Source organism: Fusarium odoratissimum (genome assembly GCF_000260195.1).
Source record: "Fusarium odoratissimum NRRL 54006 unplaced genomic scaffold supercont1.19, whole genome shotgun sequence".
NCBI lineage: Eukaryota > Fungi > Ascomycota > Sordariomycetes > Hypocreales > Nectriaceae > Fusarium > Fusarium odoratissimum.
In genome coordinates, this window is record NW_022158704.1 from 632,288 (window position 1) to 659,094 (window position 26,807).

General features: G+C 48.0%; 6 protein-coding genes and 1 non-coding gene across 8 annotated transcripts; 3 read left to right on the top strand and 4 right to left on the bottom strand.

Annotated features, from left to right (window-relative positions):
• Positions 1-1,676: 1,676 nt before the first annotated feature.
• Positions 1,677-3,163, bottom strand: FOIG_10842 (COP9 signalosome complex subunit 5; the record flags this gene model as incomplete). The annotated part of the gene is made up of 2 exons (XM_031211336.1): positions 1,677-3,083; positions 3,136-3,163. 2 exons carry the CDS (start codon positions 3,161-3,163, stop codon positions 2,089-2,091), a joined length of 1,023 nt encoding a protein of 340 aa, XP_031059269.1. The 3' UTR covers positions 1,677-2,088.
• A 1,955-nt stretch (positions 3,164-5,118) lies between these two features.
• Positions 5,119-8,600, bottom strand: FOIG_10843 (uncharacterized protein). Of its 2 annotated transcripts, XM_031211337.1 has the most exons (9): positions 8,467-8,600; positions 8,373-8,411; positions 8,247-8,321; positions 8,017-8,196; positions 7,900-7,968; positions 7,772-7,843; positions 7,303-7,722; positions 5,618-7,252; positions 5,119-5,566 (listed from the first exon to the last, which is right to left on the bottom strand). In XM_031211337.1, exons 1-9 carry the CDS (start codon positions 8,467-8,469, stop codon positions 5,300-5,302), a joined length of 2,760 nt encoding a protein of 919 aa, XP_031059270.1. In that variant the 5' UTR covers positions 8,470-8,600; the 3' UTR covers positions 5,119-5,299. The 2 variants fall into 2 exon arrangements, with proteins under 2 accessions (XP_031059270.1, XP_031059271.1); XM_031211338.1 differs by lacking the exons at positions 7,900-7,968; positions 8,017-8,196; positions 8,247-8,321; positions 8,373-8,411; positions 8,467-8,600 and having other exon boundaries at positions 7,303-7,772.
• A 1,186-nt stretch (positions 8,601-9,786) lies between these two features.
• Positions 9,787-11,542, top strand: FOIG_10844 (uncharacterized protein). Its single transcript, XM_031211339.1, has 4 exons — positions 9,787-9,973; positions 10,023-10,095; positions 10,174-10,684; positions 10,739-11,542. Exons 1-4 carry the CDS (start codon positions 9,859-9,861, stop codon positions 11,408-11,410), a joined length of 1,371 nt encoding a protein of 456 aa, XP_031059272.1. The 5' UTR covers positions 9,787-9,858; the 3' UTR covers positions 11,411-11,542.
• On the bottom strand, positions 11,500-12,519 carry FOIG_10845 (uncharacterized protein; the record flags this gene model as incomplete). The annotated part of the gene is made up of 3 exons (XM_031211340.1): positions 11,500-11,709; positions 11,764-12,016; positions 12,073-12,519. 3 exons carry the CDS (start codon positions 12,517-12,519, stop codon positions 11,666-11,668), a joined length of 744 nt encoding a protein of 247 aa, XP_031059273.1. The 3' UTR covers positions 11,500-11,665.
• Positions 12,520-13,099: 580 nt separating this feature from the next.
• Positions 13,100-14,619, top strand: FOIG_10846 (uncharacterized protein). Its single transcript, XM_031211341.1, has one exon. The coding sequence runs from the start codon at positions 13,189-13,191 to the stop codon at positions 14,389-14,391; it is 1,203 nt and encodes a 400-aa protein (XP_031059274.1). The 5' UTR covers positions 13,100-13,188; the 3' UTR covers positions 14,392-14,619.
• Positions 14,620-14,920: 301 nt separating this feature from the next.
• On the bottom strand, positions 14,921-15,036 carry FOIG_10847. The gene has a single exon (XR_004093442.1). It is a non-coding gene; the product is annotated as a 5S ribosomal RNA (ribosomal RNA).
• A 4,588-nt stretch (positions 15,037-19,624) lies between these two features.
• FOIG_10848 (uncharacterized protein) lies at positions 19,625-25,635 on the top strand. Its single transcript, XM_031211342.1, has 2 exons — positions 19,625-20,249; positions 20,310-25,635. The coding sequence occupies exon 2, from the start codon at positions 21,301-21,303 to the stop codon at positions 23,080-23,082; it is 1,782 nt and encodes a 593-aa protein (XP_031059275.1). The 5' UTR covers positions 19,625-20,249; positions 20,310-21,300; the 3' UTR covers positions 23,083-25,635.
• The last annotated feature ends 1,172 nt before the right edge of the window (positions 25,636-26,807 follow it).

A 26,807-nucleotide genomic window follows, 5' to 3' on the forward strand; every position in this document is an offset into this window, starting at 1 on the left:
GATGTCAATGAGCCTCCGATATCTTTTCTGCCCGTCAACTAAAAAACAAGGATGCCCATTCTTGGCTGGAATGATGAATTTTAAAGCTGGCGGATGGAGCTGGAGGAGCTGTTATTGTTTAGCTTGCTCCCCACGTTCTCCACTGACTTTTAACATGATGGCCTCATAGGTAAACCCCAGCTCATGAGCTGCAAATCGTCATAGCTCAATTTCCAGACCCAATGACACGTAATGGCCTAATTTGACGTTTTGTTGATTGAAGTCGACACATCGCGTGCCCTGATTTTCCACTTCGTTTCCTAATTCTCTACGGCTGCTGTACGAGACTGGGTAAGCTAGACTAATCTCCAGGTTAACTAACTAATCAGTCAATGGCTGCGTGGGCTGATCTTGATCGTGTCAAAGCTTTCGTTAGCTCAACGTTAAAGTGAGCGCTTCATGACGTCACATCATAGCTTGAGCTCCCAAGAAAAAAGGGAACCGACGTCAGGTCTGCTAGGGTTTCATCACAAACCAAAATCGGCATCAGGATGCCATGAATTAGGAAAATTTTGAAAAAAAGATGGTGTAGAGCTACGGCAAGGATTGCATCGAATCTGGCATCTGGATACGGCATATCCAACAGGTGGCCGATATCACAGCAAGTATCCAGCTCATGTTTCCACCTCTTCAGTCACATTAACAGTGCATCAAATGCTGTCGAGGCAATTCCCGTGTAAAACAACCACAACCACAGCATGTGAGAGAAACTGAGACGTCGATCCGATGAGTTTCGTAGCGACTGTAACCAAGGGTGACTGACGTCTTGGCCGTGTTTCGTCAGTCAGGTTTAGCTTTGAGCCACTGAACGCATCAATGCATCCCTCCCATCACATTCTGTCCACGCAAGCAGCGTCTCCTTTCAGACTTCAATTTACTCCCCGTGATTCTTGATAAATAAAACGACCGACACACGGAAAGAAATGACTCTTTGAGTTTGAATTTTATCCTACATAATACCGATTGATCTCCTCAACCTAAATCACCACGCATCGCTTTTCCTTCTCGGGCTGTCGTGTGCTCGGCTGCTGGGCGATCGTTGCCCAGTCAAGCTCGAGCCACAACGTGCTCAGTTGCACAAGCGTAGCATCTAGATTCCTGGAGACTCATCATCTCCGTCTTTTTGAACTGCCATCGGTAACACTGCCGATGGCTGGACGCGGCACATGGCTACAGGCTATGCAAGCTTCCATCTGCTACAGGGACAAAAAGTATCATCTATAATGCAGTGTCTCATTGTGTTCCTGTCCGTAGTATCTTTTGAGGGAGGCATCCCGTTCAGATGAACCTTCGATCTCTAGGGTAATTCTCGTTGCCAAGCCGACGTGGTGTCGATTTCGCGACATGCTCTGACTAGCAAGACTTTGTTTGTGGTCACAATGGATGGGGAATCCGTGAAATGGATCTTTCTCTCCACTCAAGTTTTAGTTGATGCGTTATGGTTTTAACTATACCATATAATGCGAGAATATCTGTTCGTAACTGTTGAACATGACCCTGACACCAACACCAATCGGATACCAAGAAGCACAAACAAATGAACACTATACTAACCCAATCCAATGCAAGGATTTCCCCGCGGTCAATAACGTCACACATTATCATCATGATGTGTATAAGAATATAACTAATAGCTTAGCTCTTTGTGCTGTCGAATTTTACGTTTATCCATAAAGTCGGCGATCCTCCACCCACTTATTTTATCCACCTCGCCTAGATCTGTCTCTAGATGAAGCGAAAATAGTTGATTGGTGAATCATCAATTGGGCAAACTAGGCAGGCTATTGACTGGCCAGGTGAAGATAATTTGAGGTCGTATTGTAATCTACTCACTTCTAGGAGGTAGTCATGCCATCGGAACCCCCTTCTTAAGGCCACTTGAAAGATCAAACACCTAGCTTTCCATACTGATGATGTAGGATGGAGGAAGAATGCACTCTAAGACTCTAAACGCAGATAAAAGTAAATATTGCTGATTTCACCTCTGAACGCCATCTATGCCGATTCGTTATGCTACATGCATTCCCATAATCCCAGTGTCATTCCTTTTCACGATGTTGGTTCTTCAGCCTTTGATCCAAGGTCGTTGAAAACGCTAGCCTTGACCTGATTCGCCACCAGGCCAGTCCTCTCCTTAGATGCAATGAGGCTGGCTTCCCTTGCCAGCTTGTCCACGGCCTTGTCAGAGCTCTTATGGCTCGTACCCATCATGCCTTGTCCAGCTCGGCTTCGTGTGATGCCTGTTGTCGCTTCCTTGATCTTAGAGCTCAAATCGAGCATCTGTTTGTTGCCATAGTCGCGGTTCGTGATCAGTGGGTTCTGGCTGAGAGTCTGTACCCAATACTTGTGCCAGAGGAGCTCGAGGAGATGCGAGTCGAGAGAGCTCTTGAAATGGGAGACTTCGAGACTGTAGTAACGGCTCGCATGAGCACCAAACTCTGCGGCCTTGGCGAGAGGCACTGCTTGGAAGCCATCAGAGGTGGCTGTGCCATTACCGGCCTGGTGGTCCTCTGGGTATGTTCTGAAAGCGCCGATGTCGACCTTGCCTGAGTTGATAGTACGATCGGGGTCGATAACTACGGCAAGGAAAGGGTCCTGCCACTTCTGCTGCATGGCCTCTGTATCGACATCGATACCGCTCAGCCAGCATCCGTAGCCTGGGTGACTGTGGTACCAGCCCACCACGTTCTCCTGTCGGCCCTGCGCTCGACATAGATCAAGGTACTCGACAAGGTATTCGTTCGCTTCGCCTTGTGCGTTGACACGAGTCTCTGTTCCTTCAACGGGCAGTCGGAATGCGTCGGTGACGATAAATGTGTCCTGGTGGGTGTAGCCTTGCATCAAGCCCATGACCTCGAGGTTGCCACCGGATCGCGCGTGCATGGTCATTTTTATGAGAGCAGTAGCGCTTATTCGCACATGCTTGAAGTAGTCTGGTGTTTGCTTCCATGCCTTTTCGTTGTTTATGGCCTTCTGAGCATCGGCGTCGAAGTTGTAGAGAGCGTCGCGTTTGGGATCGACTAGCTGGATATTGTTGTCCAGCTCTGGCACATATGTTAGCTACGAAATTATCCAAATTTCAACAGGGAGCCATACCCCAGGCCTTCAGGGCAGATGCCTCCATCGTGACGACTCCGAATGTTTGATAAGGTGCGAAGGTAGAGTGTGAGACACAGCAAGTTGACGTTGGTTCCAGGCAGACAGGATGCCCCGCCTCTTATCGATAAGAGCTACGTAGAGGTACCTATGTACATTGATATGCACGGAAGAGACCTGGAGTCTTGAACATTCTTCTTTCAAAAGTCTACTTGGTGAAGAGGCAATGTGCATGTCTCTAATTTGTTACTCTGCTGTGCTTAATTGTCATCTTTCTTATGTTGCTTTTAGAGTATGTGCCTCTTCTAATCTTTATCAGGGACGCAATAGAGAGATGCAGCCACCTCATATAAATGGTACAAATAGACTAGGCATGTGGATTATGAAAATGAAAAAGCAAAGGGGAAAAGAAAAGAAACCTTGCAGGACTTACGAGTACATAGACTGCTAGTTCGCTTCCATTGAGATTCATCGTTGCCCGACTCTTTTTTCGTTGCGACCTTGGAATTCTATGAACATACAAGCCAACTGCTCGCATGCGCAACAACAAACGAAACGCAAAAGTCAAATGCGGACCTCAGTACCCATTTAAGAGCGGGCAGCTTTGGAGACATTGGTGTCATCCTGCTGAATCTATGGGTTCATCATTGACGCGACTATGTCCAGCGGTAACGTGTGATAAATAACTGCCCGCTCAGATGTGAGTAGGAGAAAAGGGAACCGACAAAAATGTGAGGAGCTTGGTGATTATATGCATACATAAAAAGTATGTTGTCTAAGATGACACTACACTACACCAGGCAGCAAAGCTCTTAAAAACCTAAAAAGTAACGAGAGCTGACCTGGGGCACGGTATATGGCATGGGTATTCATTTGATATGATCTGTCACAGCAGGCCTTTCTGAAGCGAGTCTCGCACGGGACGTGCGCTTAATCATGAAGGACGGGTCAACCTAATCCCCCTTCTCCACGGCTTTCCCCTTTTCCTCTCATCATCTTTATGTATCTCCTTTATTCTCTGGCTGTTCCATTACGAACAGGTCTCGCTGCTCTCTACTGGCAATGAGCTTGAGCACTTCCACTCTTTGGGTCGAACTTGCTATCTCGCCCACTGGCTTCACGCAACATCCCCGCCCCAAACTCTTCGCTTTCGAGCAAATTTGTGAGCTGCTTCACAGCGTTGTAAACATTACACGGCACTACGCCTCTCAGTTTAAGGTGGGTGATGATGCAGACAATGATCATACTGAGGGTTCAGAGTCCAACGATGAGATATTGCAAGCGATCGTGCCTTTCACTCAGCGCAAGCTGACCTCCCCATACCTCTCTTAGGAAACTAGACGGCACCAATATGACCATTCAAGAGATTATCCAGGGAACTTGAAAGTATGTTCTTTCTTCTGCTGTTCTAATGACTCTTAACAGCTAATAGCAAATCACGAGTCCTTGTCCTCGCCATCGACTAGCATTCGCGATCATGAACTCAAAATTTGTCAGTATATTCTGACACTGGCAAGGCTTCTCTTGCACTCTTAGGTCAGTTGCTTCTTCAAACTCAGTGACTTTGTCCTGGTTGGCTAAAGGTCTTGTATACAGTTGCTCTAATGACAGGCCGCTGTCAAAAAGGGAGGAAAATGGTTGATAGCCAAGATGTCTCGCCAGTAAGAGGTCTATCAAAGAATGCTTGAAGCCCAAGGGAAGGCGGGGAGAACATCGGCCAGACATTGAATGAAGGAAAGAGAAAGGCAACATAAGACATACTGCACCGAAGACATAGAAAGTCCTGTACCTCAGTTCCCAGTATAACAAACAGCCCACTGAGTGGACTGCCTGCTTGGGTATCTCTACCCTGCAGGTTGGATAGCTTCATTGCCATGGGTTCATCACAGGCGACTACTCCTTGTTACGAATTTTGGTGAATGGAAACTGTCCGCTCGGCTTCCACTGAGTAAGAGACAAAAGGAGAAATCACCATTTGAGCGAGGGGTGGGCCTTTATAAACGCTGTTGGAATTATGCTTTCTTTCACATTATATAAAGTTTGCTGAAAATTCGAAGAAATGGAAAGTAGATTGGATACAAACTGACTTACTGATGATCTTGATAAATGACAGTGAAGAAAAACATTATACAAGCCAGGTTTCCATGCTACCCAATTACAATACTTAAACAGCCCCGTTCAACGGAGCAGAAGGATACAGAGGTCGCTGAATGCCCATACGGAACCGAGGAACACGACCCATTCGGTTCAAGGCAGTTGTGGGCATTCTGAGGACTGTTTCGCGATACATAGTCTGTGTCTCCCACTCATATGAGCATCCGATAGCTCGCTGCATGCCGCCCTCGGAAGCGCAGAACATGAGAGTGACAGGTGGCCTGACAGCCTCGAACAAGGTCAACTCCATGTTGTACGTATCTACAAGAGTGAAAATCTGTCATTGTTAGTCAAAAATCAAAACACCACAGATAAGAAAGTGACTCACCCTCATGTCGCCTGGGCGAGCTTGCTTGGCCGCCTCAACCTTCATTCTCACCTCCGGATCCTTGTAGGGATCCACGCCAACACGCTCGCCATCATCGTTAACGATACTTCGGCTAAGAGGGCTTCCATTGGTGCTCCAGGAGAAGCGACCAAAGTTACCTCCAAAGATGGACCTCTCAATAGTGGGGGCATTGAGGTGTCCTTCAAAGCCAAACATCTCGGCTTGAGTATCAGCAAACTTGCCACCGTAGATGACTCGAACCAGGTTAGGTGTGATCAACCAGATCCAGACGAACAGGAGGAGGAAGATGACACCAGGGATAATCATGGCAGTTCCAGAACTAGCGCTGGCGCCAGTGGAATAACCGTACATGCTGCTAGAGGAAGAGGAAGAAGAGCTGCTGGCGGATGCACCACTTGCGATGAGTGCAATTGCAATGATGAAGAAAGCCCCGTTCCATTCAACTGCCAATGCCGCGAAGTATCTCTTCCAGGACGGTCCCGTAGACCAGTAAACTGGGTAGAAAGTCTTCCAGCGGATGGAGATGCCCCAGGCACCATCGATGATGATGGTATCGTTGTCGGCGATACCAGCTACCTGACAGTAAGGAGTGATGTCCCAGAGAGATGACTCATAGGCATCCTCCATGTCGTACCATGGCTGATCCTTGGCTCGGGGGAGTGTGCAGATGTATCTCTCAAGAAGTCTGTCAGAGTCATTTGCCAAAGACAGTCTTGAGAAGGCTTGGAAGGCAGTGTCGGTTCTGTCAACTTGAGGTCGAAGTCTCAAGAGACCCATGAGGGCATAAGCCTGGTCACCAGGGAGATACTCCGTAGTGTGACGGCTGTAAAGACACTTGAGAGCCAAAACAGCTTGCTCCAGACGACTCAGGCTGATGGAGCCGAGATAATGATCAATGAGATGGCGAGCCACATCAGAGTCCATGTAAGTCCACACCAGAGCAGCGAACTGGTTCTTGGCAACAACCAGGGGGGATTGGAGGTTTCCGTCACGAGTGTAAACCGAGATAGTTCGGCCTGGGCTCAGGAGAACCTCGGGGAAAGTCCACATTCGACTTCCCCACTCGCGAAGAAGAGACTCAGTATTGGCCTTGCCTGAGTGTCCAGCCTTGGCACCCTTACCCCTACCAACAGCGATGACCATCCTGTCTGAACCGCGGAGAACATCTGAGATGCGATAAACATCGGACTCAAGTTCATTCTCATCACGCATGCAGCTACAAGCGATCCAGTAGGCAGGAAGCTTTGCAGCTCGACACGCGGTCTCAGCGATGTGATGAAGGGCCATCATGTCCTGCTCAGAGCTATGGCTAAAATGCTCAGTAGAGTAGGCGACGAAGAGATAGGCAAGGTTTGTGTCTTGACCATCACTGTTCTCCCACTCGACAACACTGCGGACATCTACTCCTCTGTTCTCATCGTTGAATGGCTCACGAAGGAAGCAGAGATAGCGAGGTCGCAACATGCGATAGATCTGGTTGTTGCGAGCCATGAGGGATAGACCCTTGCGGTTCTCGAGCAAGTTACTCCAGACCTTGGCGTCGCCGTGATACCTGTAAAGAACAGGAGCATAAGCAAGGTTTCGCTTGATGACATTAGGCTTGCCATCCCAGAACTGCCGATATTAGTATACTTGTCATGATATCTCATTAATATGCAACTTACAACAAGAGCCATGGCAATAGCAGCCGGGAAAGTTCTCAATACCATGATACCCCAATCTTCCCAACTCTTGGGATCGTAGCTAAAGTCAATGATCCATGTAGCAATGCGCACCTTCATCGGAGCGACCTTGCGAACATAGGTTCTCTTCCAAGTTGAAGTGCCAGGGCCTTCATAGATGGCATCAACACATGCAACATACATGTTACGAAGGTAGCCGTCATTGTGGTGCAGATACCGATCCGAACGAGGTTTGAAAGAGACACGACCCGCATAGTCTCTATGTCTCATCTTAACCTCACTGCTCGTGTAAGTGTAACCAGGCTTCTGGTACAACACGGGATTGCGCCATCGGTAGATGGAGCGCGAGTCGAAGAAGTGCTTGCTTCCTTTGAGCTTGACAGGAAACTCCTTTTCAGAAACCTGAAAGCATTGTCAGTAAGCACTTATGATAAGATGGGAGAGTATTCACTTCTTTCTCATTGGGACTGGTCGAAGTCGTGAGGGGCGTGGTAGTTACGGGGACAATGGCACCTTTGTTCTGCTAAGAAATGTTCAATTTAGAGGCTAGAAACAAAAACAACCGCGAAAGAGCTTTACCATTGGCCCGTCCTGCTGACCACTGCTAGAACCCTGTTGATAAATGACACCTTGTTGGCCATTGTAGGCCTGCTATGGTCAGTGAGTGCAATAGTTGAGGATATGTTAGTTACTAACCATAGATTGTTGTTGGTACTGCATCGTGTTGTGAGTCTGGGTTTGTCCAAGAGGGATAGACTGTTGGTATCCTAGCGACCCAGGAGAAGCTGGATAGCTGTGGGACTGGGCCGAGAGTGGGCTTGTAGAAGGCGATACAGCTTGTTGATATGGATGAGTGTACGGCTGGTTCTGGTAGGACTGTAAAGGATGAGAGATTGGGAGGGTAAACGGGATATATAGAGGCTTACAACGACCGAGCTGCCTGGAGTATACGCACCACCGTGGGCTTGGTGCGGTACAGCAGGGGGTGGTGTCTGATTATACTTGGCCTTGTTAATACCAGTTCTCTGCAGATGAAAGCGAAGCCGACTTACATTGCCAACAGAGTTGGGATCCCAGTGCCCTCCGTGTGCCTATTACAGGTGTCAATGACTGAATGAAGCAAGGGAGAAGATGAGGGAGAAATACCATGGTTCAAATATGCAGAGCTGTGATGAACAGAAAGTGATAAAACGCGGGATGAAGAAAATAGAAAGGATCAAAGTCCTCCAGATCGACAGGTAGTTCTTCTCAACGCTAATAAATCACGAGCAAGCCCTGTGACATATCTCACAAAAAAAACCGCAGCCTGACTAAAAGGAGCTGAACATCAAGCTGAATGGGTACAACACACCATCCATCCTATGAGAACACAGGGACTAGACTACAATTTTCGACCATATCTCGATACAACGCACTTGATGGCGCCGTTCCTTTTGCCACCGGAGAGCTAGACCTTTCAGGAAGTGCAGAGCCCCTTCATTCTTGAGTCCAGAGCCTGATACCATGGGGTGTGGGCGTGCGTGACTATCCTTGACCTCCTGCATCCAGCCTCACAATATTGCAACGGTGATAGGCCACTGGTGACAGGTTGAGAGACGGCATCGTCAGTGGAGTTGAGGCTCGAACAGCAAACTATTAGAAGCGGCTGAGTCTCGATATGTCACTCGCAGCCCCTGCAACTGTGATATTGGCTGTTGGGGGCCGGGGGTTAGGACTATTCAGCCATGGCGTTACCCGCGGCTTTGAGAGTATCACAACCCCTGACATATTGTCGCAAACGCAGTGTCAGGATAGGACGCCTTGTGAGGTTTGGCGCCATGGAGAGGAGCTACGGGGGACCCCTTGACCAAAAGCGGCATGCTGGGCGACTTGAAGATGTCTCACCAGGGATTGTCATTGGGCTGTCTTTCCAAGGATCTATTTATCTATCCGAAAACCTCTCCAGGATCACTAATATTCCGTTTGGTTGTGAAACGCACATGATCAGAAGTGCGGGAGCTGCAAACGATAGCGTGGAGGCAGTAGCGAATAGCAGCATTGATAACATTGAACCCCTGGCCAGCGAGACTTTCAGCCCTGAGGAACTAGACCGGTCTGAGTGTAACCCAACCCGGGAGGTCGGGAAGCTTGATAATCTAAACTATATTATTTTTACGCGAGAGATGGACCAATGAGGTGTTGATCTTGTATCTAGACTCGTTGGTGGCCCATTTCCGTTCAGAGACGGGGATATGGCGTTTTGGTGGTTGAAACATGGCTTGGTCTAGACACATCTGAGGGCTGCAAGCTTGCGATATCCCTGAAATAGAAAAGAATACATGAAATGATAATGCACAATCACGACGCCATGGCCCTAGATGAAAGGGTTCGGCGCTTGTGCTTAGGACGAGCAAGGAATACAACTGAGGCCCCCCAGTGTTATAGACTGAGACTCTGGGGAGGACCTCTCCATCATAAGACAAGCAACGTAGCAGTCCATTCATTCGGTCAAAGTGACCGAACTGGAATCATAGAGCTGTAACTCACGACGCATTCACTATGTCCTGGACTCAAAGAGCTAATCCTTATGATGCCTTTGCTCAAGAGGCGACTCAAACGCCGCTCGCAGTTGCTTTCCCGCAATGGATGCTGAACATCTGGGAAGTAACTCATGGTAAGTGACTGGAATTCTTCGTTTGGAATCTCTCGCTGATTATTTGTAGATCACCCAGAAGGCCGTTGGTACCTGGAGCCTAACGCCCGTTGTCTGCGGCAGAGGGCAAGCTTGAGGATTGTGTAAGTTTGTCTCGATCCAGAACTGAATGATGAGTTTTGTTTTGCATCATCTGAAAAAGCAGAGACTTACAACGCCAGATTTGCACCTCTTGATCTTCCCCGCCGAGATGCCCTCTCCCAGTTCGTCGAGCTCTTCAACATCCTCAACATCCCCAGCGACTTCACCAAAGAACGTCTCCAATCTGTCAGTCACAGCTTTGGGCGCTCCACCGATGCTCATGGCTCCAGCTCGTGGTTTCACTTCCTCTGCAAGAACATTGACATCAAGCAAACTCCTGGAAATGCCCCCGAAATTGACAACCGTGCTGCTACAATGGGTTATCACATCTCTACCCTTCCGCAGGCGGACTACAGCTGGCATCGCGCGGGATTCTTTTTGAGAGTTGATAACAACGGATGTATCACGCTTGTTTGCTTTGGGGTTATGCAGAAGGTGAGGGAGAGGATTAATGAGTTTGTTGCTGCCAAGGCCTGGCAGCATGTTGCGACTGATCCATATATTCTGTTTGATCTTGTGTTTGAAGCTCTCTACTTCGAGGTTGATAACACGGTTTGGAAGATGAACACTGTTTTTGGTCCTCTGGAACATGCAAGTCGCCCACTTCCAATATGGATTTCATGCCTAACTAACTGATGGATCTAGTTGATTCTTGAGTATGCCAACTCTAAGAATATCCGCAAGATGAGCTCCAAGGTCCCATTCTCTGCCATGCACAATTGCGCCAAGCACATCATCCACATTGCAGAGGCAATTGACTCATGCATCATGCTTGTTGACGCAACTCTTCACAACGTCGGCAATCACCAACATCCAGAGCAGCCGACTCTTCGAGAACCAATCATCAAACAGTTGCGCGAAACTCTACAGTATCGGCGCTCGCTGTTTATGTCGAGCCAACTCCGCCTGAGCAGTCTCCAGAAACGCATCGACAACGCCATCACGCTATCATTCAACCTCGTCACTCAGCAAGACTCAATGGTGATGATCCAGGACTCCAATTCCATGAAGGTGATCGCAGCTATCACAATGATCTTTTTGCCAACGACTGGCGTTGCTACTGTCGTTGGGTCCCAGCTTTTTACATCTGAGATCCTGAAAGATGGTACAACCTGGGATGTCAGACTTACGCCATTGTTCTGGACTATGTGGTGGATTTCTATTCCTCTCACTGTCTTCGTAGTTCTGTTGGCTATCATATGGCACTGGTGGGTTCACACTGAATCTCCTACAGGAGAAGTTGTGCAGGTGGTTAAGAGGGCGGCGACGTTCAGTTCTTCCGGGACGAGAACACCACCTAATGGCAATGCCAAATGATGCGAAGTTGCAGCAGGTCACTTGGATCTTCATTTTCTATCGTTTCGACTTTGCTAAAGTCCTTTCTTTTGATGGAAGTGTATTATCTAGCGCCAAAGCCATATATATTTACTATGAATTGACATGTACAGCTACATTGCTCTTGATCTCGGTGCTACAAAATAACAGATGTATATTCATGGCCGACTCGCAGTCATAATGATAAGCCCAACTTGTGGGAAGAAACTTGATGCTCAGTACAAGTCAATATTGCATTCAGCACTTGAACACGGCAGGTCCAGGGATCTTGTAGGTAGTGGCTGTGTTCTCTATTAGCAAGGCTCAAATTTCAGCGCAGACGGGAGTATGCTCACCCTGGTAAGGGTTGTAGGTAACACCAGGGTCAGTGCTAGCATATGCTCCAGGAAAAGCAACAAGGTTTGAAGGAGTTGTGCTACCGGAGCCGGAGACCTTGAGCTGATGGCAGCCAGGGTAGAACTGGGCTCCGGGATATCCTGAGGCAGAGTGAAGAGCAATGAGTTCATGGCGGACAAGGTAATAACCAGGCTTGATGCACTCAGGAATGGTGTAGTTGACACCCGAGTTACCAGACTTCATCAAAGGGCTCTGGTGTGACAGCGTCAGTAATTTTATAACGTCGTATAATAAGGACTTTTACTTACGGTAGCCCAGTTGTTGCTGGTTCCATCACGTCCAGCCTCCTGAATCTTGAACCAAACCTTCTGGGTACCAGGCTGCCAAGTATCACAGCCTGAATCGGGGCAACGAGCCATGTAAGTAATGACGGGTCCAACATGAGAGTCAGGCCAGAGAGTCCACTTCAGGTTGACAGTTGACCCAGCCTTAGCATCGGCGTGAAGAGCAGCAGGTGAGCTTCCCTTGATACCACCAGCAGTGTAGCCGTTGCACTGCATATCGATGGATGTGACATCCTCAACAGGTCCGTTGCCTGGAATTGGGCGGGATATACGCTTAGGAACAGGGTTCATGTAAGGATCAGTGTAAGGATTGTAGAATTGATAGGTCTGCGTTTCAATTGTCCCGGTTTCTACGTAACCGTGGGCAGCAGCCAGGCCAGCAGTGGCGAGAAGAGAGTAGAGGAAGTGCATGCTGAATATCTTTCAAGCTATAAGGGTATAAGAAAGAGCTATAAGGTTGTACGAAAGAGCTGTAAGGTTATATGAAAGAATAATCCGAGTTCCGAGGTTTAGAAGCTTGACGATCACATCCTATCGTGAAAGACTGCCGTCTTATATAACGATGAGGATGATGTTGAATAGACACTAACTGACAAGGGCCGGTAGCATGTAGATGAAACACCCCCGAGTATTTCCACCATTCAAACAAATGTTTTTCAATACTTTAACTTTGGGCAATGTCATGATCTAAACAAACGCCAGGGTGAATTCCCCCATTGGGGAGTGAAAGCTCGGAGCTTCAATGATCATCCCAATTAAGCATCATACCTTATTTTTACTCCGGGACCGAATTGACAGCCATTGGCTCACATCTAGCTAAACGAGGATAGGCCAAGAATTTAGTTGTAAATTATCGGCCTTCTCATCATGACCTGTCGATGGGGGATTTTGAACTCGAGATAATTGTATACACCATCATCAAGCGCACGTGATACCAGGATGCCTTGCGGGCAATCACTGCATTGAAACACCAAACAGACAACATCACCATCACCATCACCATCAAAGCCCTGCCTATAAATTCGTCCTTAACCTTGCCAGATACTGTATCAAAATCTAATCGATCAGTTCTGAGCTACCATGTGTTTACCGCTGGAGGTCATGGGACTCATTGCCGAACATGCGGCTCAGCACATCATAAATGCATCCCCATTCATCCAACCCACGAATCAAGAAGAGGCAATAAAGGCGCAAGAACACCACCGTGACCTATTAAACCTAGTGGTTTCATGCAAGACCGTCTACAATCATAGTCGACACCTCCTCTACACCTGTCTAATCCTAGGGAATGCTACCGACATAGTCGCCGCTCTGGCCAATATTGTCAAACATCCACGAGTCGGACCGTCTATCCGTCATATAAGATGCTGCACGGAGCTTCATTCCGAAACAGAGCGGGACAAGGCTTTAGAGTATTGGCTATTGGACCACTCACAGGATGCGGCACTACTCCAAGACACCCTCAGGGCAGAAGGTCTACTTCCTCCTTGGTGGAATGAAACAGATATTCCTTGGACATGCTGGGAGGGATTTATATACGATGACTGTACAGAGGTTGCACTCTTAGCCCTTCTGCATATGGTAACGGAGTTAGAGACGCTTTCGTTCCAACAGCTTGATGCGGACCTCATTACAGATTGGGGACAAGTGCGAGATCTGCGAGCATCTTTCGCGCAAGCTCGGTCTGGATCACAACCCTTCTTGGGTTCGTTACGAAATCTTCACTTCGGTAGTGGGACCTTGGGTGGTATGGAAAACTTTCTTTCCAATCAACCGCACGAAAATCTAGAAGTACTGGTCCTCGATGGTATAGGTATTGAGGGCTTCAGCCGGTGGTCCAGATACTTTGAGTTCAAAGGTATTCACCTGAAGGAGCTTTACTTGGGAACAAAAAGTACATCTCCCAAAGCTGTCATTGATCCTCTTCTTGCTCGAAGAGAATGGGTCAATGGCAGGTGGGTTACTCCAGTACCAAAAGAGCTAGAAACCCAGTCTGAGGTGTGTTTGGGAGGTGAAGAAGCATGGAGGCTTTCGGTTCCAGAAGCCAGGGATACTATGGATTGCCTCAAAGACTTCAAAAATCTCAGGGTGTTGGATGTTGTTTTTGACAGGCCTCCTGATTGGCCATCTAGGCCGTTAATTGCACTCAAGAACATTGCTTCAGGGTCCCTGGAGGTTTTTAGAGTCGAAGGATACCCATTCAGAGTTGTTCCAGGAGATTTTGGACCATGTAACACTGAGTATGAACAGGCTTTTGTTCCAAGGTTTGATACGGTCGAGTAGGTTAGGGTTATATTATCTAGCTCAACACTCTTTCTTCAACTAAGGGGCGTCAATAACTTTGCTCCTTAGACAAGGCCATTGTACTCCGGTTACTTTTAGAGAGATATCTTAACCTAACGTATGGCAACTATTGCCATGTTGCCGGGTCCCTGTTGGATTTCCTGCTCCTTGTCTAATTGTCTACGAACTTGGGATAAACGTGGCCTAGTCTTAGTTCTTTTGGCCTCCCTTGTAAATGATATTTACTTTACTTACATCCATAACTTGATGTCAGTCACATATGCCATACAATGAACATGCCGGATTTTTTTGACCTATCTGAGGAGGAACCCACAACGTTCCCACTCAGATTCCCACTTCGACATTCTAGTAGGATCGAAATCTCCTCTAAACACTCTCCTTGGAACTTCCAAAGTTCTTGCCAGCAACTTTCAACTTCCCGCCACTTCATGTCCACCCGAAAGACGACAAGGCCTCCCATCTTCCAAGATGTCACCAGGCTTCTTGAAGCAGGAGCAAAAAGGTCAAAAACATACAACAGCGGGGATTCGCTGGTCGTCACCGACCCAACTACTAATCCGCCCCTTATCAGCTTATCTATGGGAGAGCGGACGGGATCCCGAGTTCTCTGATAGGTATGGTCGTATGTGAAAGATCGTGGTGTTGAGAAGTCTCAAGAACAGACCAACACAAGCACACAACGCTGATGCCAAGTGAATACATTAACAGATGTGATATGGGTTTATTAGTCCTATATCAAAACATATTACAAACCTTGAAGCTTCTTCCGACTGAATGGACTGTTCAGAAATGTCTACAGTGTTGTTGGTCATGCCTTCGACCTTGCGATACACTGCTGTCATATCGTTGAATCATAGGCGACTTTAACCCCTCTTGGAGAGATTGAGCCCTACATATTCAGGAAGTTCTGTATATCCATCACCTAGTTTCTCTATCGGCTATTCAATTTGGATAGTGTCTAGGTTCATGATAATGAGCTTGGTACCTATCGGAATGTTTGAAGAAGAGTGTTTATCATCAACTGCCGAGCCACCAGTGAAGACAACAAGACGATTGAATCAGTTCTTCTTGCTTGCAATTTCTTTGAGTTCCTGGAGTAGAGCCATTGTAGGTAATCAAGTGTATTCTCAGGATCGTTGGAGAAAGTTGAGTCTTGATGCTTGTTTCGGGTGTTGCTTCTGACAAGGCATATTCATAGCCGTAACACCGAAGCATAAAACGGATCCAGTATTGATCTGTATTAATACCTCTGTAATTGGACCTAAGACACAGGCAGTTGGGTAAACTCAAGAAGATTGCCATACGTCTCTTCCCAGGCGGGGTACGAGAACCAAGTTACAACTCGATAATGTAAATGGATGAAAGATTGGAAGATACAGAAAATAGGACTACCCTGTAGTGATTCCAGATATCAATGAGGTCTCAATTTCGCTACGACAATTGTCTCGCGTCCTCCGTCCTCTATGGAGTGTCTTTCAACTCTGTGCGACAAGCAACGTCGCTGGTTTCAACACACAAGACTCGACCTTAAGAATGATCATTACATCACTTCAAAAATATGCCGAGTCCAATAAATTCGTAAAATTTAAGTAATAGCGTACAATGACCCTGTCAATGATGTTATACCCGCTCGATGACGGAGTTCGGCAAAGTCACACGCCTTTATGATGTATGGATCGGACTCAATGCCAATTACCCTGTACGAAAGGAACGATCGTGAGAAAGGAACGGGATAGCTTGGATCTTTGAGATAACGTGCAAAGAACAGTTTTGCAACCCTCGAGCTTGTGTTCGAGTTTGTCATATGACGTTAATTTTTACTGGTGTCACCAAGCTTAGGAGTTGTTGTATCAACTATCAAAATATCTTGTGATCATGGGTGCAAGGCTTCAACTACCCTGTGTCCTGACATGTCTCAGCCTTTTGAAGTAATTTGAACAGTTTGTACGACACCTTGAACCTTGGTATTGAACTTATTTGCTCCTCTAGATGAAATACCCCAGATCGTTGGAAGCGCTACTCACCAGGATCTGACAGAAACCCGAAACAGAAGCAACCCTTCTGGAAGAATGCGACGGTTACAGCCAAGATGCAGCTTTTCATTCTTTAAGCATCCAAATGTTACCAATCCCCGGGGCGCAAGAAAACTTCTGACATTGAATCTAGGTGCTAAAAATATTTAGTCTAAGATCCTCTAAATCTACACTAAATTATACTAAGTTTACCTAAGGCTTTTTGTCACTTAGGTTAGAGGCCCCAAGTTTTGTTGCCTCCTCTTGTCAATCTGCTCCAATACTTTGAAAAGGCCTCCCACCCTCGTCGAGTCGAGTGTAACCATACGTAGTATCAACTGAGATTCAAGATCACGCCACTTTGAAAGCAAGCTTTGCCGGCCCATTCCCTTGGAATAATGCGTGCGCTCAAACATGTAACATAAAACATGAGATATCAGTTTGTATCTCATGCTTGATAGCTTGGCGAGCAGCTTGAATTTGGTGACACGTACGGTACTGCCGACAGCTCACCAATATCGGCGAGATCATCGATCTTTTGTTTGTTTATGTCTCAACTGTTTTGAATTGAGTTCGACACGAAAGATGGATTTGAGTAACCTTAAAAGCCATGCAGGCTTCCAGAGAAGAGCCTATGGGCATTCAATCATCGTAATGCGTTATGGATTCTTGGATATGGATGCATGCGATAATGCCGCGGCCTTTCCTAGGCTAACTCGCTCACCAGGACAATCTGAATGAAGCATCATAGGTCAATAATAACGGGCCTCACATCCAATGCATCCATGATTTGATGTCGACCGTCAGTGTTGATCGAAACGTGCTGATAAGGATGTCTCGGATGCTGCCTTGGTGCTGTTTGGCCGTCCCATAAAGATCAGAATTTCCTTTCAGCATGGTACTTTTGTTTTCAGCACTCGCTGTTTTATGCACCTCGATCGCAGATGAGGCCCGATCAAGTCACGCAATCTCGTTCTTCTTTCTCTTCTGTCTTCTAGGTGATGTCGCTTGGCCATCGTCATGAAGCAGCGGCTAACAGTGGGCTGGGCAACACACTACCTGCACGCTGAACTGCAAGCGGTAACCCAGCAAACTAGTGAAAGTACGTATTTGTTTGACGGAATAAACACCAAAATTATTGGCGATCTGGCGCGGAATATCGCAGGTTGGGGTGAGGCACGGAGGCTGGCGGGCATTAGCCAGTCGAGCGGACTGCAGATCAACGACAGGACAGTAGAGGGCATGAGAGGACATAAGAGGAAAGACCAGAGCGAAGAGAGGAGCGGCGGACGCTGCACAGCCCAACCCCAAACCTGACAGGCCGCCCAAGGGTCATCTCGTAACTAGTCCCGTGACGAAAACTGACAACGGCTGATTGAAACATGGGCTTCGCGGAAGCCTAAGCTAGGCATCCGAGCGATCTATTTAGTCTGGTGAATTTAGGCTGCTCACGAGTTGCGTAGACGAGTACGGAGTACGCGAGCTTTGAACAACACAGTAAGACAGGTCAGCCTCAACACGGCACCCTGGGCTGAATTGCCTATCCAGGAGCAAATGCAAAGAAGCTCAGCAGTTTAAGTTTCATGGCTGAAATCTCGATCTGAGCATCATCAATAACATCTAGATTGCTAGGCAGGACTGTCGCAGTAGCTGGCACGCGAACATGCAATTCCCCACAACTCTGCAGCATTGCAAAGATGACCAAGAAAGATAGGTAACAAGTCAGTGCAACCCCAGATTCACATTCGAATGAACAAAATTACCAACAGCAACTATTTGTCTCTCAGACCCTGCAGAGTGTGGGGAACAGACCCCGCGTTTTTGGCAAGCCAGTGGATGACGGGGCGCAGGGCCAAAAGCCAAGCACGAATAGGGAGGCAGCGATAAGAAAGACACTCAGAGAACTGAGATGGGACTGAGAGCACGAGGGAAGCTCTGGGAGGGGGGGTATTAGAGTTTTGGCCCATGACCAAAACGAGTCGAGAACCACTTCAGCTGTGACAGCTCAAATCCTGTTCTCGTGACTCAGTTGGGGCAAGATAGAGAAGAGGTTGCCAGTGATGTCACGGCGATCACGGCCAGAGAAAAAGTGAACCAAGGAAAAAAAGATAAACAATTTTCGGAACATTGATTATACCAAGGACGCACAGGGGGAGGGCTCCGATCAGCAGTGCGAAAAACAGGAGTGTGGTGTTCTCTCTCCTGTAGGAATGAACACCTGGCGATCAACAATGGACTCTTCTCTGGTTGAGCACTGAGCCTAAGAGAAGGGTTGGGGTTGTGTTCATGTTACTGTGCGTCACCACTAATCTTCACCCTCCCACCATCTGAAGAACACTGGAATTCAATCGCGGGGAGTTGACTGGCCAGGCTCAAAGGGGAGAGCTGACCCATCAGCACCAAAGGCATGGCGTCACTCAAGAAAGCGAATCAATGTCTGGCACAAATGGTCGTTATTCGTGCATCCAAGACCCTGCAGAAAATGACAGCAGGAGGGTTTTGAGGCCCCCTGACTTTGTTTCTTGTACAGCGTGATGTTCATCCCACAAAAAGTCAACCGCAAGAATGCCGTTTTGTACACGTGCTCACAACAATGCAACAAACGAAAAGTATAAGGAATGACTGGTTCCGGGAGGTGCTTACGACAAGCTGGGCTTGATTGATAGTGCAACCGCCGGACGCGGGTGGAAATCACGCGGGAACGAAGAATGGGAAAGTATAGATAAGAGATTCCCGCCCCGAGGCTCCGGTCGTGCTTTTCGGGCGAGGCCCGGAGTAGCCGCTGAAAGACCTCCGGTTCGGCCCTCTCGTCTCTCCACTGACTCGTGGGTCGCCACGTTGAGGGCTCTCCAAGTGCCGGACGAGTAAGTTGTAGTATCAGAAGTCGTGGCGATGATCAGAGTGAAGCTATATAGATATTATTTCGTTCCGTCAGCAATACCGACCATTCCGATCGGATAGAGCACGATAGATTGCTATCGTAACGCTCACTGGTGGCTGGCTAGATGCTCGGTGAGGTGTCTTATCAGCTCGGGCACGCGATAAAGTTCCGAAACGTGACCCCCAACTTGCACTAGGATTCATCAAGAACCTGCTACCTTTAGTAGGAATCGTAGGCAGCTAGACTCAAACAGTCTTCGTATCTCGCCCATCAGTTGTGCTCCAGATACTGGCACGTATCTATCATATCATAGGCAGGGGAAGTTGCTGGGTTCTGAGTGGAACAAATCTAAACGGCTCCTTATCTGTTGCGCCAGCTGGCTCCTCTCTATTTGTCCTGTCCTTTCAAAAGCTCTGGTCAGTCCACTGTCACATTGATGAATTGTGCAGCTCATCAAATCCCTTTGAGATCCTTGCATGCGATATTGCTCGACTGGACAACCAGCCTGACCAATTCTCACCCATTTTCCTTCCGTGTGGCCGATAAAAGTGTGAGCGAGGCTTTGACACGGTTACTGACAGCTACAAGGGCTGTGCTCTTCGTTGGCGCTTCGAGCGGACCTTGGACCCCGAAACACAAGCTTCCTTGTGACTCGCCAGTTTGACCAATATTTGTGATTTGGCTTTTGAACTGTCGAGCTCAATCTCAGACAATTGCTTGGCACGGTGCCCTGCCCAAGGTCCCGTTATTCCAGTCTGAACACGCCCCTCCCGTGGCCTCGTGGCCATGCGTTGGTGTTGAATAAATACTTCCATTGTTGTCGTTATCACTCACCAGAGGACGAAAAGGACCATATCTTTTGCGAACAACAACTTTGCGTTTCTTCTGCCTGGACGGCAGTTCTGTGTTATTGAAACAATATTGGAAGCCGATATGGACAGCAAGCAAGCTTCTCCGCGGCCCTAGGATCAGCAACCTTGTCTAATCTGATTTGTCAATAACAGACCCCTGCGGCATCTGGATGAAGACACACGAGCATTACACGACAGCAACAAAACCCTTTCAGCGCGCTGCAAGGCACGACACGACCCGTTGTCCGCGGTAGCGTACTCCAAACGGCTCGTTCTTTCAACAAACTTCGATTCGAGGAGCCACTTGGCCATCAAAGACGTGATTCGTTCTTCACCTGAGCTCTAGGGCTCTAACGAATTCGCAAGCGTCACCCTTGATCGACGAACCAATCCTGAGCTTCGTGTTTACGTTACTGAAACTGCTCGTTACTGTGCACACAGTTCGCTGGGGACAAGACGGACACGCGGTCATCCCCGGACTGGTCTTCCTTGCTTTGCTTTGCTTCACTTCTGGCACTCCGGTTTCGCGGTGCGGATCTCATATCCGGCACTGGCTGGGCCTGGAATCGAAGCTTGTTGAGCCTAGGCAGGGTTACACAGCTTGATCCGAGAAAAAGGGTCTTTTTAGGGAGGAAACATCATTAAAGTCAGGGCAATTAAGATCAGGGGACTGATCGACAAACGAGGGAGGGCATCAATTGGAGAAAAAGAAAGAAAGAAAGAAAGAAAGAAAAAAGTGAGACCTGTTACAAAGCAATTCAGGGCCCAGCAGACCAAAAAAAGAAGTTCGGGAAACTTTTCAAATCTGTCCGCAAAAAGCTGAGGCGTGGAAGTTGACTGCCGCTGCATCAAGGCCCACAGGGCAGTTTTGAAGAGGTGAGGACCTTCTGGCTCCTGCCAAAACCTCTACAGGGCCACCGAGGAGACCCACTCCGCTCCGCTGTTGCCAGATTGATTGCAGCGTCTGCCCGCCTGCCACTGTCCAATTCCCACTGTCCACTCCTGCCAGCACACCAAACCCCCTGGCTCTTAGCCCCGAAGGCAGGATCAAAGGTACCGACCCCAAGTCTCACCCTGTCGTGTCGCACTTGCCCTGTCTTGGATCCCGGAATTCGGACTGGGGGGGGTGGCCACTGCAGACAGGATGATGACTCCACGCTCTTTCATGCTGGCGCAGCGTGAGAGGGAGAGCCACCATCAGCGCCCTCCTTCCCCTTGTACTACCGGTGCTAGTCATCATAATACTTTATCTATTCCTACTCCCTCTTTATCTCCTGCCTTCACTCCCATTCCCACACGTTTATTCTCCTCCTCACCCTCACCTTTATCTTCTTCTGTTCTCTTAGATACTTCGTCTCCTCATCACCAAATATCAACACCGATCAACAGTGTACATTATCCGTATCAGCCATCACCAACATACAACACCAAGTTGGCGACCCCAACAACAGCGACCTCGAAGTCGACCACATTCTCACTTCCGCGCTGGTCGCCAAAGTATGACGATAGCAACAAGCACACTACAGTCACCATATCTTCAGCTCAGCCGGACTCCAATGCAACAATGGTTAAACGCAAGGATTGGCGGGAGACTTCAAGTCTTGCCCCTTCGAGCCCACCAAAAACAACAGTTAGTTTGACGATGAGATCAACGACACCAACAAGTCCTGTCAAGATTCCTACTACCAACAACCGATATGGCGCTCATCCTCAAAAGCGTCATTCATCACAGAGGAAACGAAGCAGTGACTCGCGATCTTCGGATAAACTTTCACCGTCTCTCGTTGCACTCTTGGCCGTTACAGATATTCCTCGACATAAGCAGCTTCAGAGGCGCCGCCGCCGTTCCGAGAAGACCCTGACAGTGCAGGAGGTTATTGACTGTCAGCATGCTTCGGAAAAGGAACTGAGCTGGACATTCGGTAGCCCTCTGGATATGCTTCTCTCCCCACCTCAGGAAGTTGCCGACGATGATGATAGTGTGAGCGATTGCAACATTGGCTCCAGTATGTCAACAAGAACTTATTCCATCGATTCCATCCCATCTCTGGACGAGTCATTCTCTAGCGAGTGCCTCTCATCTCTCGGAAGCCCAAGGACACCTAGCCCATGCTCTCGCAGGACTAACTTGACTCCTATGCGAAAGTCGCTGGAGCCTGTTATCTCTCCACCTGGTTCCGTTGACGAACACCCACTGGCCGGAGATGATCTTGACGTCGATGAGCTGGACTTCAGCACTCTCAATCAGCCTGAGGAGGCTCAGCCCAAGTCTCAGTTCCTGGAGCCTTTCAAGCCCTTGAGGTCTGTCTTCAAGTCAAATCTTACCGCTTCACTCCGAGCCCTTCGATCAGCGGCCCGATCCTTCTCGGTTCTGAACCTTCCTTCTATCCCACCGGATGATTACTTAACTCGATCTATTCTCACCATCGACCCCAATGTTCCCTATGCTGATGAGCGTCGGCCACCCGTTTCCGAGGAAATGCCTTCCGCAGCAGTTCGCCGTTATCTCAACCCTACCACCAACGCAAGAATCGAACCGCCAACCAAGACCGTTTTTGCCGGAACTTTTGCTGCATCGATTCAGATGCGAACTTACAAGATCCAGCGCTCCCGAACAGCCCCGGGCTCTAACCGAAACTCTTATCCATCAACATCACTCCAATCGCAGCCTGCCCCTGTCCCTCAGCAGCCACAGCCGCAGGTCCCCACTCAATCGGTCCCAGGCATGCGACAGCGGGAAATGCGGGAGAACTCCGACTTCATCCGTATCGCTGTCATGGAAATGGCGATGCGCAAGCGTGGAAAGCTCGACGACCAGCGACCGGGCCGAGCTCGTTTCGCACTTCCTCCACGACAAACCTCAACGAAGCCTTACGAGATGGGAGCAAACGGTGTTCCGGCTCGCTGGATTCCTATCACAGTCTAGGTTTCCATTGCTGTGCCGTAACCAGAATCGACACCACAAATCAAAAGGCTTGAATTTCTCGATTTACGACATGCAACACGTCATGTACCTGGCCATGGTTTCTTTGCATTGCAACGAGACCGATTCAGGCAGGACAATCCACGGAAGTGCAGCCGACTTGGGACCCACTTCGTGGACTCATTATGGAGTCCCTGACGTTTATCCATGCCATTGGATGCGATGATGCAAATTTTTTGCCCCCCCATCTCAATGGAAGGGTTTTAGAAGCATGCCCACGAGCGATGGTCCCGCCACCCGACGATAGGCCCCGGAGAAAGTGCAACACGACTTTCGGCGGAACCAGAGCAAAACGAATGACCTGGTTCTGACTCGGGAAAACCGGGTCGAAATTAGCAACACTCAAGGGGATTGGCCACCGAACACGAACCCGAAACAGTTTGGGCCTCGGCACTCAAGGTCATTTCACCATGAGGGCATCGGCCAAACACACCCTCACAACCAATCACAATTTCCATTAGACATGGGAATACTTCATCATTCTAGAAAGCGAGTGGCATTTTCAGGAGTTTCCCGTTATTACACGTTATCTTATTTACTTATTCCCCTTTCTTATCACCGCGAGGTGGAGAAAAAGCGCACAATCACCGGATTACCAGGAACTTATTTGATTCTTGTACATTGACCAAAATTTCTCATATTTCTTTTTTCAAACAGGCCCTTTCGGCATTTGACCCCCGCCCAAGCGGGATCGGATGCAACTGAACAAAATCCCGCTCATGGCCGGGCTTATGGAGAGCCTTGGGACGCGGTCGGAGAAGACTCGGACAGAGAGGGAGTCATCGCATTTGTTGAGAGGAGTTCGCATTTAGGACCACAGGAACAGAGCATTGAGTCCGGCGAATTGGGAGATCATATCTTTTTTTCTGAGCAGAACTGTCACCAGTACATACATATCACATTCACAATGCAATCGTCTTTTGAGGCGAGGAGAGGCATAGGCGCAAGCGGCATGGCAGGGCAAGGAAGACATTGAGCGGTGTATTTACTTGGATATCCATTTGTTAACATTTACATATTTTTATCAAGATATTACTAGTATTTTTCGTGTTCCACAACCCACTGCGAATATCCTCTTACATTGGACCCTTCGGCTATTTCTAGCCCGACTTTTTGGTAACCATTCAATTCGTGGACCTCATTACCTTCGCCAAAAGCGGCAAAGCGACATTTGGGCTGGGCAATGCACGAATGCCCAACCAACCACCTCATCAAAAAGTAATATTGCACTGGACAGACTACCTACCTGCACGTTGGCGCTGTTGTCTCAGTCACCGATTGTTGAGATTGCGTGGTCAACAGTTACTGGATCTCACGACAAGGCCTTGCTGGCAATCTCGGCTAACAAGCTTATTCCACTCCATCAGTCTATCTGCTCGGTTATGGACCTTCTCTTTATGCTTCTCATCCGGGCAAAACTGGAGCGATGATGCCAGCAATAGTGTGACAGGAGTTCCTCAGATGTGGGACAAAGAACAAAAGAACTTCTAGAAGACCCTTTCCTTCTTGTTGTGGGGGTTAAAAGCCGCGACATTGGATTGAGTCAGACGCTAGTCAGGGGTTGGTAAAGGGCAGGGCTATAAGCGCCTTAATTGTCGATGTTTTGACCACGGGAGAGAAATCGACAACTCCCCGCTTGCGATAAGGGAAATAACGCCAAAAAGGCAAGATTTTCAACAGGGTTCTCTTTGCTGCACTGTACTTTGTTGTGCAGTAGCTGGCTCCATAATGCCCTCAGGGCCCCAAGGGGCGTGTAGCGGAGACAAATCTCCTATGCCCAGGAGGGAAAAATGTTCTAGACCGCTTATTACAACATGTTGTTTACTATCTCGTGACTGCAGAGCATATGAAGCCATTTAACCAGGCGGTGTATTAATTCCTATTCTGTGGGGAGGCTTCTCTTTATCATTCGGATATGTCTACCGAGCTGACCGCGATAGGGCATGGCGAGCCCTGATGACGATGGGCAGGGTTAATTCATCCAAGACCACGAGAAACCGACATGTCAACCTGCCTATGTCGGACATATGTACTCATCTACGATTATAGGGAGTATCCTGGATATGAAAACGCGAGCATGTGTTCTTTTGTAGGATGCTCGGCATGATAGTCGGGGGACTAGCCACGACGAGAAGGAGGCAAGACTTTCTGTAACAAGGGCAAAAGGTCCTACGATAGACACTCTCACATAAGTGCCTAAAGATACGAAATACCCTGACTATGATTTCTTTACTATGGAGGAGTTATAGGCAGGTGAATGATAGTGATATTTGCATGTGCGCAGCATGTGAGTGCGATTAATAGCTTGACACTTGATCCTGATATGACGGTACATGGGATTTGATGTGGGCGCAGTACTATGAGCAAGAATCTTACGGATGATTCGTTCATTCGAACGAGTATGTTTAATACATGGTCAGGGCCAAGGTCGTGCCGAGGCGATGAGATGGAAGACGGTGAGCTGAAAGCTAGTAGCTACAATAACAACTGCTAATGCTAACTGTATGGATTATCTTCAAAGGCCGAAGGAGCCATATTCCGGGACAAATGATTCGTCAAGTTATAATGTGAGACTGTGGTCAAATCGGAAGCATGTCTCCATGCAACAGTTTGTAGTCCAAGTTGCTGTCTGTCTGGAGTAACGCACATTGAGATCGTCGTACCCACTCATACCTAAAGAAATACCAAAGAAGCATGAGCGAGTTGAGGACCCTTCTGTTGAGTTGGGGATAGTAATGCGCTAATCTCAATATTGACTTGCGTCAATCCAAGCTTTGTATATTGCGAGTGGTTGCCATATGATCCGACATAATGAACACTCAGAGTCCAATTCTTGTTGACCAAACTTGATTGTCGAAAGACCTTGATATCATTCTATCAAGAGTTCCTAGTAAAGTTATTCATTAACAATGCGCCGACTATTTGGTGACATCGACGTTGAGCTGGGGAACTCCATGTAGGCTTTGTTCAACCACTGTCTCTGGGCAAGTTACGTTCATATTGAAAACATCATTATCATACAAACCAAACAATCTATAAATAAACATTGATACAGGACGATAGAATTGGACCCTTGTCTTGAAATCAGCCTGATGGTGCTTCAGAACCTGACAGGACTGCCCTCGTCAACATCTGAATCTAAATGAATCTTGATATTTGGACAATTGAGTCAATTTAATTGTATCTCCCGTCGTGATATAGAGTCTTATGATGGCGAGCATCAATACGCCCCAAATCATTAGGGATCTTTCGTTCTGTAGTGATATCACATTAGGACCATATCATCACCAGCATGGACGTTGCATGTTGTCAATATGCCTTAGGAAAGGGACGAGTGTGTGATTGATACAGGTAGAACAAAGAAATTTGAAAATTATGAGAGCGACTAGTAACAGGCAATGAAGGCCTGACATCTGTGCCCAAGATCATGGTGCACATACTGATTACGTGCCATGACCCTGCACAATAGGATTTGAAGGCTGTGCCAAGTCATTAACGAACGATTAGAGACGATTATAGTTAGAGTAGTCTATAATAAGTTGTCTGGCGGGATCAAGTCGACTTTACGCAGTTCTATGTTTGAGAGGACTGACCGAGTCTGATACGAATGAGGTCTAAGCCCTGACTAACGACGGGCAGTAGAGAGATGGTCTACGGGGTTAAATTGG